The sequence below is a fragment of the Panthera tigris genome, chromosome C1 (assembly GCF_018350195.1).
Source record: "Panthera tigris isolate Pti1 chromosome C1, P.tigris_Pti1_mat1.1, whole genome shotgun sequence".
In the NCBI taxonomy this organism is placed as follows: Eukaryota; Metazoa; Chordata; class Mammalia; order Carnivora; family Felidae; genus Panthera; species Panthera tigris.
This window is the reverse complement of record NC_056667.1, coordinates 28,346,843-28,358,747: the sequence shown is the minus strand read 5'-3', so window position 1 is coordinate 28,358,747 and position 11,905 is coordinate 28,346,843. Positions and strand designations below refer to the sequence as shown.

The 11,905-nt window shown below is 56.9% G+C and overlaps 1 protein-coding gene across 2 annotated transcripts in view; it reads left to right on the top strand.

Annotated features, from left to right (window-relative positions):
• Window positions 1-1,157: 1,157 nt before the first annotated feature.
• GRIK3 (glutamate ionotropic receptor kainate type subunit 3) overlaps window positions 1,158-11,905 on the top strand; it is a 222,595-nt gene continuing 211,847 nt past the window's right edge. For both annotated transcript variants that reach the window (XM_042996562.1, XM_042996563.1), the window contains exon 1: window positions 1,158-1,272. In XM_042996562.1, the coding sequence (XP_042852496.1) occupies window positions 1,158-1,272 (115 nt within the window). The remainder of the gene's footprint in view (window positions 1,273-11,905) is intronic.

Here is an 11,905-nt window from a genome sequence, read left to right as displayed (position 1 = left end):
GAAGTAGGTACCAGGGTGCATCTCAGATGCCCTCCGAGTCTAAGGATTTAGCCATCTGCCTCCGAAACCCCTGTGGTTGCCGGGCGTCGTCAAGTCCTGCCTTCCAAGGCACAGGGTCTGGCCTGGGCCGTCCCACCGCCACCAGCTCCCGCCGCTCCCCTAGCCCAGCGTGGTCGATTCTGTCTTCCCGGAGCCCCAGCCCCAACTCTGCCTCCCCGAGACATGGGCTTAGGGAGGGAAACCGGTTCCCGGGTCCGTCTCCCGCCGCCGCCGTCCAGCCTGCGCCCGCTGCGTGGGAGCTGGAAGGCGAGACTCCGCAGACGGCGGGCTCCGCGTCCCTCTGCTCCGGCGGGCGCGTCTCCTCCAGCTGGTCGGGCCGCTAGGCTGCCGCCGTCGCCCAGCTCGCGGTGCCAGCTCCCTTGCTCCACGCCCGGCTCCCAGGCTCCGTGCCCTCGCAGTTGAAGGGACTGGGGGCGGCAGGGCGGATGGGGACATCTGGGAAGCGAGGAGAATCCTCGTTCTCCGGGCGTCCCCCTAAACCGGGTCCAGGGTCCCCTTCCCCGCCCCCTGCGCAGGTGTGAGCGCGCGAGTGTACGCCTCGGCGGGCGTGAGTGTGAAGTGTGTGTGCGCGGGGGAGTGCGCGGAGGGAGCGCGGGCGGCGGGCGGCGCGGGAGGCGGGAGGCAGGGCGCGGGGAGGGGGCTGGGAGGGAGTGTGTGCGCGCGTGCAACTCCACTCCGGGGCTTTGTGCGAGCCCGGGCGATAGCATTGGCGGCGGCTGGAGGAGGAGCGGCCGGAGACGCGTGCAGCCCGCCCGCCAGCGCCCGGCAGCCGGGGCAGGTGGGAGCCCGCGCGGGAGCCGAGCCGACGCGAGCCGGAGCGGAGTCCGAGCGGAGCCCGAGCGCAGCCCGGGCGGAGCCCAGGAGCCTCGCTCGCGGGCGACCCGTGGGCGGCAGCCGGGCGGGGCGGGCGCCGGCGGGGCGGCCCCCCAGTAAGATGTGCGCGGCGCCGCGGGGCGCCCCCCACTCGCAGCGGCGCTCGGGAGCCGGGCAGCTGGGCCAGGCGGCGCCTCGGGGGCTGCTGCGCGCCCGCGCCTAGAGCTGCCGCCCCAGGGAGCCCGCCACGGCCGCGCCCCGGGCACGCTCGGCGGCGCCCAACGATGACCGCTCCCTGGCGGCGCCTCCGGAGTCTGGTTTGGGAATACTGGGCCGGGCTCCTCGTGTGCGCCTTCTGGATCCCGGACTCGCGCGGGATGCCCCACGTCATTCGGATCGGTAAGGGCTCCCCGGAGCCGGGGGTCTCTGTGCGCCCGGGCGGGGGCGGCAATGGGGAGCCAACGAACGCGATCCCAAGAGATTTTTCCCGATCTCTGCGGGCCGCCGGGGCCGGGTGACCACCGGGAGCTCGGCCCGGTCAGGGCAAAGTTCCAAAGCCGGGGGTCACGGGCCCTACTTAGTGGGGAGGAGACAGCCGGGCCGCGGCGGGCGAGGGGCCCTTGGAGCGCTCGTGAGAGGCCAGACCTGGCGGAGAGGAGCGAAGCGTTCCAGCCCCAACCCGAGTGGAGGGCTCATTTCCCGGCCACTGCTGGCACGACCGGCCACAGACCGAGTTCTGGGAGCGGGCTTCTCCGCGGAGCGGGAACCCTGGGGGAAGGCGCCAACTTCTCTTTCCTCCTCGCTCCCGGCAGGCCCCCGCCCCCACCTGGGGAACAGCTCCAGCGGCCGCGGCGGGGAAGCGAGGGACGGCTTCGCAGGACGGAAGGGGGGTGGGCGGCGGGTCTCTCCTCCCGGCGGCCGCCCTCGGCCTCGGGGGTGCCCCATCCAGCCCGGTGGCTTGGGGGAGGAGAGGGGCAGCCCCGGCCGGTCGCTCTTGCGTTCCCTCGCGGCTGGGGGGAGGGGGGGGGGAAGGAAGCCACGGAGGCTGCCCGCCGCGGCCGGGAATGTGGCGGGAGGGATGCGAGCGGTTTGTAAAGTTAGCCGAAATCCCTCCGCAGCTGGCGGCGGCTGGCGGGGTTGCGCGCGGCTTTCCGGGGCTGCCGCGTCTCAGCTCTCTTCTCGCCGGAGACTCCTACTCCGGGCTTTAACTTTGTTGTGGTCGCCCCAGGCACCCTGTAGGCAGCGCTCTGGGCAGTGCGGGAGACCCTGCGGGGCCCAGGCCCGCGCCCGCCAGGGCTGGGCCCGGCCTGGCCACGCGGGAGCCTGCCGCCAGGCCGGAGACTTGGGCCTCCTGGGTTCGCGAGGCGCCACCACCAGCATCTGGCGCAGGGCGGGCAGAGCTCTGCTGAGCCAGGGCCACCTTCCCCCCTTGTGGCTCTTCTCCAGGAGAGGACTGCTAGAGGCTTGAGGGGATGCAGGGAACCGAGGTCGGGCTTGGTTTCCGTACTTGAGGTTTTCCTAGGAGGTGGTCAGGAATGGGGGGGCGGTTGAGGGGTACGTCTTCGTGGTTCGCTCCTGGATACCACAACCTCTGGAACTCAATATCCGGGTGGGGGTAGTGCGCGGTGCTCAGCGCTGCCCACGCTGGGGTCTTTGAGTCCATGCCCGGGACCCTGGCAGACTCACACCCTGAGGCGGAAGAGGCAGAGGAGTCCAGGCACGCGACTCTCGGGACATCCCTCACGGTCAGGCTTAACCCTTTGCAGCCCAGGCTGCTCTTGGCAAGCCAAGCAACGTCTTCTATCTGCCCTTTTGCCTGCCCCAGCTCCCTGTTTGGTTAGCATTCCAGGGGCAGGCACAACCTTAGTCTTGGGCCAGCACTTCTTTCATTCCCTCCTTCCTTCCCTGCTTTTTGGGGGCCTACGTGGAAGAGTGCCCTTGAGAGAAAGGAGAGGGGCCCCAAAAGGTGCTCTGTGCGCGTCCCACGCGTTGCAGTTTCCTTTCCTCTGCACGCCGGGGAGCTGGGTATGCTCCCAGCTTAGCTTCAGGGGTGGAGGTTTTTGGGGCCCCAGGAAGTCAGGAGAAGGTGAGGACAGCCCCAGAAGGATGAGCTAAGGAGGGGCAGGATGGTGTGTCCTTAGCTGCCCCCTCTTATTGTGAAATTGACTTCACTGGGGGCTCTTCACTGCTCTGAGGGGAAGCCCCAGCCTGCTGCCCTTTCTTGGGTTCATGTTGTAATAATGCAATTAAGGATGGCAAAGCCCTCCTCTCTTCTAATCTTCTTCGTATTAAGCCCCAGGATTAATTAGCATGTCGGCCCAAGCCATTTATATCAGAGAGCCCTGCCCCATTTGATTCCCAGCCCGGGGACTGGGGTGCTGTGTGGATGCCAAACGTGACCGCCGGAGCTGTGCCAGCTTAGATGGAAGATGGGAAGGCTCCGAGGCCTCTGGGCTTCTCTGGAGCTTCCTAGGGAGCTGAACTTCCATCCTTGGGAGTCCGGGCTGGAGCCTTAGCTGGGGCCAGAGAAGCACAGTGGACATGGGCGGGCCCATGCGCGCGGGAGCGCACACACACACGCGCGTGCGTGCGTGCACACACACACACACTTATGCAGAACCTAAACACACTGCCTTGGCTGGGTCCCCCACCATCTCCCTTTTCTGATCCACCCGTGGGATTCCAGGGTTTTCTGCCTGAGGCTGCAGGAATTGAGGTCCTGGAAATGGGGTTCGGGAGTATGCTGGGTGTTTTGTGGTTCCCGAGATTGGTGCCTGAGCTGGCTGTTCCTGGAGCCGAATTCTCCAGCAGGCAGGCATCCTCAAACACCAGCTTGGGAGAGGGTTTTCCTGCAGGTGTGTGAGGGGCTCTCTGGGCTGGGAGCAGTGTACCCGCCCCCTCTCTTTGTGCCTTTTTTGGGGGCTGAAATTTCCTCTTAGACAAGGAGATGGATAGCTCAGCGGTGTGACAGAGTGTTCAAACAATCCGTCTTGAATAGATGAATTGCATTGCTCTGTCTTTTTGTAATTGTGTCTATCAGAGGGAGAGGTCAAGGCATTGATTGCTTGGATGGTTTGCAAGTAACAAAGGAGAGCGAGGGAGAGAGCGAGGGAGAGAGAGTAATTGGATTGTAGTCTGCGGGAAAAAATGATCATTGATTATTTTATATGAATATGTGAAAGATGTATCTGCGTGTGATTATCAAGTGTTGCTCATTGAAGGTTTTCAAGGCATATTGTTCGGCATTTTATTATTACTCTTCTCATCGTTATTATTGTTGGGATGGATTCTGGTCTTAACTCATGGGAAGCAGTTTAATGCATGGATCATCTCAGCCAGATGGGCTTCAGTGACCTTTTGTGGGAACCTGGATTTCCTGGTTATATGACCTAGAAGCTGAAGTGGAGGGGCCCTAGGCTGGGAGCTAGGAGGCCTGGGTTTTCTGCTCTCTCTTCTGCCCGTTAACTGAGCCATTGTGGTCAAATCACACCGTTCCCCCCAACCTTGAGCCTCTGTTTCCCCATCTGTAAACCACCGTTGGATTGGCTGTGATGGTTTGGGATATTCTGTGGCTTCAAAGTTCCTTTTAGTGCAGACGGTGGGGACTGTCCGTGCCACTGTAGGTTTCATGGTTACACGAGGCTCCCTCGTATTACATGCATACGGTAGGATCGAGGGCCAGCTTGGAACTTGAAAAGGGAACCAGACAGTGGTGGTGGCAGCTGGAGAGCCCTGGTGGATGGTGATGATCTCTAGCCAGCCAGGGGGAGGTTGGGAGCCAAATGACTGCAGAGACATAAAGCAGGTGTATGTGTTGGGGATGGGGGTGGGGTAGAGCGGGAAGGACTGGCTCGGCTCTGGACTCTCTGAGCATCTACAGACAGCAGAACAGATGAGCCTCAAGACCCAGAACCTGGGCCGGGGACGGGCAGGGGTGGCCAGCGGGCAGTCACAGCAGTCTCTCCCTGGGGAACGAGATCCCCCTCCCCCAGAGTTCTCCAACCAGCCCCGTCTTCATTGTCTCCGATCAGTTCACCCAAACGGTCCTGACCATTCGTCTCCTGAGTTTGGGAGCCGTGTGTAAAACAATGAGGAATTTCTTACAGTGACTGGTGACGCGCTGAAACATTGCCGCCTTGTAGGAGCAGACAGGAGCTGAATGAAGATCAATAGGGCTTTCCCCCCTGGAAGTAAATAGCTTCAGACAAGACCTGGGAGTGGCCCGAGGGGCCTTGGAAGGCATTAACTTGAGCAATTTCTGCCTCCACTTTCCAGCCCAGCCGCTCCTGTCAGCCCGGGCTTCCCTCTTCCTCAAAGCTGGAGTTTAATTTCTTCGTGATGCCTGCCTTGCACTGCGCTAAACAGTTTTTTGACATCAGGATGAGCTGGGGGTTTTAGAGGTGGCTTATGCAGGGTGAGCCAGGCACTGTGTCCTGAGTAGGCTCCTCCAAGGTCATTTGCATTCCCCTGTTGCTGGCCTGACAGCCAGTCCAGCCTGATGTGCTCTTTTGAAAGGGCTTTGAGGGGTGGCCCTTCATCCCCCCCACCCTTTCAGGAATGCAAGGTTGCTTGGCTGCTTTTAGGGTCCTTTCTGGGGCCTGGGAGCCTCCCTGAGTCCTCCTGTTCCGGCAGGCACTCTCTGTCCCTGCTCTAGGAAACAGCCCCCTCGGGGTGGGGGGGCGCAAGGGGGCAGGAAGCACAGAGTCCTCTGTGGACATCACAGCGCTCCCTCCTCTTGGGGGAGGCACGAGGCCATGTACAGGGAAGGTGGCAGAGGCTGCTTGGGGTGTGCTTGTCAGAGGAGACTTGGTGGTACTCAGCAGCTGGGTTTGTTTCTGATCTGCTGAGGCCAAGCCTCCTCCATTCTGCGAGAGACTGCTGCCCCTGCCTCCTGTGGCTTCAGCCCGAGCCGTGGACCCTCCAGAGGTAATGCAGAGAGGCGAGAGCCAGTGCTCCATTTGGCTGGGCAGCAGCAGAGAGGACCGAAGTTCCGGGGACAGGGCTGGTCCTCCCGAGGCTGGTGTGATGGGGCTGGAGCTTTGGATGGATGGATGGGCCCAGGGCCTAGTGCAGACGGGGCTGGGTCTTGTTCGCCAGAATAGCTGTTCTCCCAGGTGCCCATTCCCCGACAGCAGCACCAGGGGGCAGTGTGCCTGTGTCGAGGTATCCCTGTGTCTCCTGCCTGGGACCCCACCTGGGTCGGGAGTGACATCAAAATAATGCACAGCAATGCGACAATAACAATGACCCCCACTTAGGAAGCGCTTACTAGGTGCCAGGCACCGCGGTGTTTCACACGCTGACTAGTAATGCGGGCGCATAGTAAGTGCTCAGTAAATGCCGCTGCATTTCCCTCCCCCATCTTATTTAACCTTCACCGCCGTGCGGGCATCATTTCCATTTTGCAGTTGAGGAAACTAAGCTTGGCAAAGTCACTTGCACAAGATCACATGGGCAGTGAGTGGTAGACGGATAAGAACTCCTGTCGGCCTGACTGCAGGGGTCCTGCGTGTTTGACGGTCCGTGAGGGCGGAGGACGAGGAAGCACCACCAGTTTGCACAGGTGCTGAATGGAGCACCCCCACCCCCACGGCTCTGGGAGCTGAGTGTGTCCTCACAGGGCCGGGCTGTGTGTTTGGCCCTGTGTTGGAGGTGGCTCTGTAGGTTCTGTGACATTTAACCCTGCCAGTGCCAGTTTTCAGAAGCAGATAGCCCTTGTTGATGAGCTGTGTGGCAGATACGCTTCCTGGACGGAAAAGGACGGATGGTCTTTCCCACCCTCCCACCAATAGACACTTACACTGACTACATCTCACTTTATCCGGGCTTCTGGACTCTGCCCAGTGCTTCCCTGGAAGCCTGAAATAAAGGATGGACTCTCCCTTGGATATGGCTGGTCCACCCATAGGAATCCTTCCGCTCCGGGGACTCCAGCCTATGTGTCCCCCTGGAAGCCATGAGCTGTCCTCAAAGACATCATCAGAGCCATGAGGGAAGGGCTCCATGTCTGTGCCTCGTCTTTGCCTCTGTCCTCCTCAGCCAGTGACCTGGCCAGAGAAGGTGGTCGCGAATTGTTCTCTGTTCTTCTTTTTCCCCTCACCTCCCTTTCCCTCCCCAATCCCATCCCCTCTCCCTTCCAACATCCTTTCCAGGCTAATAGGTTTTATGGTCATTTTATTTTTAAGCAAGAGTCACATTCTGCCCTTCCGAATAGAGCCTGCCTTGCCAGTCACTGAGACAGGTGGACAATCCGAGGCCACTGACGCTGGGTCCTGGAATATTTGTTGCTGTCTCAAAAGACACTGTGGTAGGGTGTGGGGACGTCGGTGCAGGAGCTGCTCAGTCCACCCTTCCCCATGCCACCTCTGTAAGAGCAAAGGCAAAATCAAATTTACTCTCCTTGTCCCTCATGTTCCTTCTTCTGGGGGACCCAGGAGGCTGGAATAATGGTGGCTTCCAGGGACGGAACTGTTTTGGAAGTGGGCGGAAACTGCATGCTGAGAGCCCCTAAAGAGGTGACAGATTTGGGATAAGCACAATCAGAGGGCTCATGGTATTTTCCAGGACCTCAGTTTCCCCTTCTGTAAAAATGGGGCGATACTGTCTGCCTCACAGAGCCAAACAGGTACGACATCTTTCCAGAAAAGCTTAAATGCTGTCCAAAGATCAGCATTTCTTCTTGTTGTTGTTTGAGGGGTCTGATACCAGCACAGGGCCAGCACTGGGGTGAGATGAGCGAGGCAGCTAGGGAGCAGAGTTGAAGCAGGCTCTCTAGTGGTGACCCTGCATTCGCACGACTGACCACGAGAGCGGGTGCTTCCTTAAATGTTGTGCCCCTAAGTGCCTCATTGGCCTGGACCAGTACCTGTGTTTGCTCATGGAGTCGGTTTTCTTCTGCTTCTCTTTGTGCCCCAGAGACGAAATCCTACCTGAGTGTGATTGGGAGTGGGGACACTGGGTCGAGGGCCAAGGGGTTGGGCTTGAGGACCACAGGTCATTCTGATTTGGCTTTCGTTCCCCATCGGCCACCTTTTATAGGCAGCACAGAGCACTCTGCCCCGCCTTGCCTCATTTTATTTCCTTTGGAGTTATGTCCAGGGTCCCACTGCCTTTTACTCCAAACCTGGCCCTCCCCTCTCCCCAAAGCTCACTTTCCCATGTCCCCTTCCTTGTTTCCTTGGACGTCTGTGCCTTGTTTACTAATGCTGATTGGCCTTGGCTGTAGTTATGCTTTGTGGGTTTGTCTAGGGCTTTCTCTAGTGCATGCGTGTCCTGCCTCCCCCGTTAGGCCAGAAGCTGCTCCAGGGTGTGTAAGGCCAGCTCCCCCCGCATCATTACCAAGAGGCAGAATGAATTTTTGCGGGGGAACCAAATAATATATTTCATTGATTCTAGGATGGACTTTCCTCCTCTCCCTTCTCCCTTCTCTGAAGTCAGGACATGTCTCACGTGTCATAGCTGGGGTTGCCTACAGGATGTTTTCTTTTTTGGCACCTCAACATGTAATGGCATGGCTTGGGTTTGATGAACTGTGGTGGACCCGAGTTAGACCGTGCGTCTCACATGTCTGCGCCGCGTGACCTTGGACGCGTCACTTTACCCCTGGGTCTCCGTTTTCTCATTTTAAGATAGAAGTATTGGGATTAAGTGAGACTACATTCAGATGTTTTTGACCTGCAAAAATTTCCTGTGGCCGAACCTTAGAGTATCGTCTTCACAGAGTCAGTGCGAGGATTAAAGATGATAAAGTGTATGAAGCTCTTTGCGCAGTGCTTGATATTTAATAAATGCTGGGAGAGAAAGGATTCTCCAAGGTTGGAGGCCATGTCCCTCCCATCAGACTGTGAGCTCTGAGACTGTCTGCTTCCTGCGTACCCTGTGCCAACCCTGGTGCCCAGTACTCCATGCCGCTCAATACCTGGCATTTATTTACCCATTGCCCACACACCCACATGCCCCGTAGTGGAAATGGTAGGGTCCAGCTGCCTGTGACAATTATCCACCACATTAGGGGGAGAGAGAGGTGCCCTTTGGGATGCTTCTGTGTGTCAGCTCCCAGACTCCTCCTGGCCTGCTATTTATCACATACCTGCAGCCCATGGGGTGCTGGTTCTTCCTCCCAGGTGCAGTGTTTTAGCTGAAATGCATTTTGCATGTATTCAGGACCGAGGAGACCCTGGTTGTGGGATGCTCTTTAGGGACTGATCCAGAGAATCCTTGTCAGTCCTTCTTGGATGTAGAGTTCAGTCTTGCTTCTTGGGCAGGCTAGTATGGCCCAGAGAGGGTCTGCGGCTAGAGGCTGGGCCCCAGGGGATAGAGACCGCTGGCTCTGCTGGGAGACATCAAGTAATGAGGCCACGGCAAGAGCTGGGGAGGAGAGAGTCCCCATGGTGATCATACAGATCGGAGATAATGAGATGGAGTGAGATCCGGGGGGAGTGGCAGCTTCGACTCCAAATCCTTTGGTGCCATGCTGAATGGTGGTTAAGGAAGGCAGGGGAAAAAAGGGAGCGAGAAGGAGCTAAGATTCCAGTTTGTGTGAAGAGGGTTCCGATCCATAGGAGACAATTAAGCCTTGCGCTATTAAAGGGACTGATGCAGACAGGCTGCCGATGGAAGGGGGTTTATAGAGTTCTCAGAACAACTGCAGGGATGAGCTCTTTAAATATGGGAACGAGGGAGACTTCTGCAAAGCCTTCCTGCATCTGCTTTGCAGAACCGAAATATGCTATTCCAAAAAGCCTGCCCAATTGGGCGGAAAAGCAGGAGCAGGGAGCCAAGGACTTCCCAGGGCTCCACGCATCACACTTCCTATCTGTGGTGGAGAATCACAGAATCTAGGCTGAAAAGGACCCCAGGGGTCATTCTTAGGCCTCTGGTTCTCAAACGGAGCCTTGCACCAAAATCACCTGGAATGCTCATCAAACTACAGACTGCTGGGCACCCGCAGAGCTTCTCATTTGGTAGGTCTGGGGTGAGACCTGGGATTTTACACTTTTGACAGGTCCCCAGATAATGCTGATGCTGCTCCTCTGGGCACTTCCCTTTGAGGACCAATGTTCTCAGTCACTGGAGGGACCTTCCCCTAACCCCCCCTTATAGGTGGATATCTGGTCTCTGATTGAACATCACCCGAGATAAGAAGCTTACTACTTTTGACCCTCTTTTGTTCTTTACTGCGAATGTTTCGGCTGACTCCAATCTTTGTTGCAAATTCCCCCCCCCCCCAAACTTGTCTCCCTGCAGTCCCAGGGAAGGCGATAGAACTTGGATGTTGGGAGTATAGGTTCTGAGATCCATCTGTCTGAACTTAAACCTTTTCCCCCGTCCAGGCTCTGGCACTTGGGATAAGTCACTTAGCCTTCGATTTCCTCATCTGCAAAATGGGGATAATAATAGATTTGGCCACGTGGGCTCATTGTGAGAATTAGTATGCCTGGCACAAGAGCAGCTTTCAATGCACTTTTACAATCTAGCATGTGGATAAGTTCACAGGTTCTGGAATCTGCTGGCCCGAGTTTGAGGCCTGTCTCCATCACTTCCCATCTGTGTGATCTTGGGCAAATTTATCTAATAATAATAACGATGATGATGATGATGATGATGATGATGATGATGATAATGGTATCTGCCTCACAGGGTTGTTATAAGGATTAAATGAATTAATGCATATGAAGTGTTTAGACCACAGCCATGGGAAGCACTCAACAAATGGTGTCCATTACTCTTATGGTACAATAGCCATGCTCACTGGTTCTGGTTCTGGTCTGCTCCCTATCCTCCCATGCAACCCTACGGAAATGTAAAGGCATTTCTCCCAATTAGAGATGCTCAGTTCTTCCCACCAGGCGTTGAGAGCTAAGCTAACCCCAGTGCTGCTTGTGTGTTACACCCAGTGAGCGCCTGGCTTCCTCGGACCTCAGCTTCAGTGTCTCCTTGTACAGCCCAGGCCAGTTCAGCCTTCTCAGCAGCTACTTCACTTCGCCGAGTTAGACTGAGCTGGCGGTCTCTTGAGATCCCCTGGTCTTTTTCACAGGCATCGCTGCTGATCTATAACTTCTCTCATCTTCCCTTTGGCAGTTGATCTTTTGAGCCTAAAGGCAGGACCTGTCATTTATCCTCAGTAAATCCCACCATGGAACCTTCAGGCAGTTATTCTTGCTCGTTGTTCCTGGACCACCAGAGCCTGCTTCTGGTTCAACATCCTCAGGAAGTAGGCATGGATTTCACCCTCTACTTCCTCCCTGGCCTCCCTCTGGGGGGTCTGTGGTGGACAGGTTAAGTGGTTATTGGCCTACACTACGGTGGGGGCTGGGAATTGCTGCTCTGGACAGTGTAGCTTTTGCGGCTCCTCTTCCATTGTTTGCCTTGCTTCGTGCCATCTGAGCCTGAGGTGAGCCCGCCTTCCCTCCCTTCAGCCATTTCTGCCATCGACGCATTAGGCAGGAAATGACCAACGTCAGAGTCTGTTGGCTTAATTCGGTAATCATGGATCCACGATCCTATACTTTAACCCGCTTCAAAACCCCACTAGCTTCCTTATACTTTCAGGCCCTTTATGACATGCCCTGGTTGGCAGACCTATACTGCATCCCTCCTTGCCTCATACACACTCTGTGCTCCACTATACTGAACACCCAGGAGGCACCGTGCCTTCCCTCACACCCTGGGGCCTCCACTCTTGTTATTCTTTGCAGACAACTTCTAGTCATCCTTCAGGTTTCAGCAAACGTGTCTTTTCCTCCAGGAAGCTTTTCTTCATGTCTGCCCACTTCTTTGGGCCCCCACAGCACCCTGTATTTCCCTTATCGTAGCACTTATTATATAAGCAGGGACCCCGATGACTTATTCACCTCTTCATCTGGTGCGCCTAGCACAGTGGATGGCACATAGTAGGTGATTAATAACTGTTGAATAAATGAATGCATTGATGAATACAGTCGTTTGAGTAGAAGTCCACACTCCTGCCCTGTTACTCAGCTCAACATTTTTTCCATCTGGTCAACAAGATTTCATGAAAGGCATTGTTAGA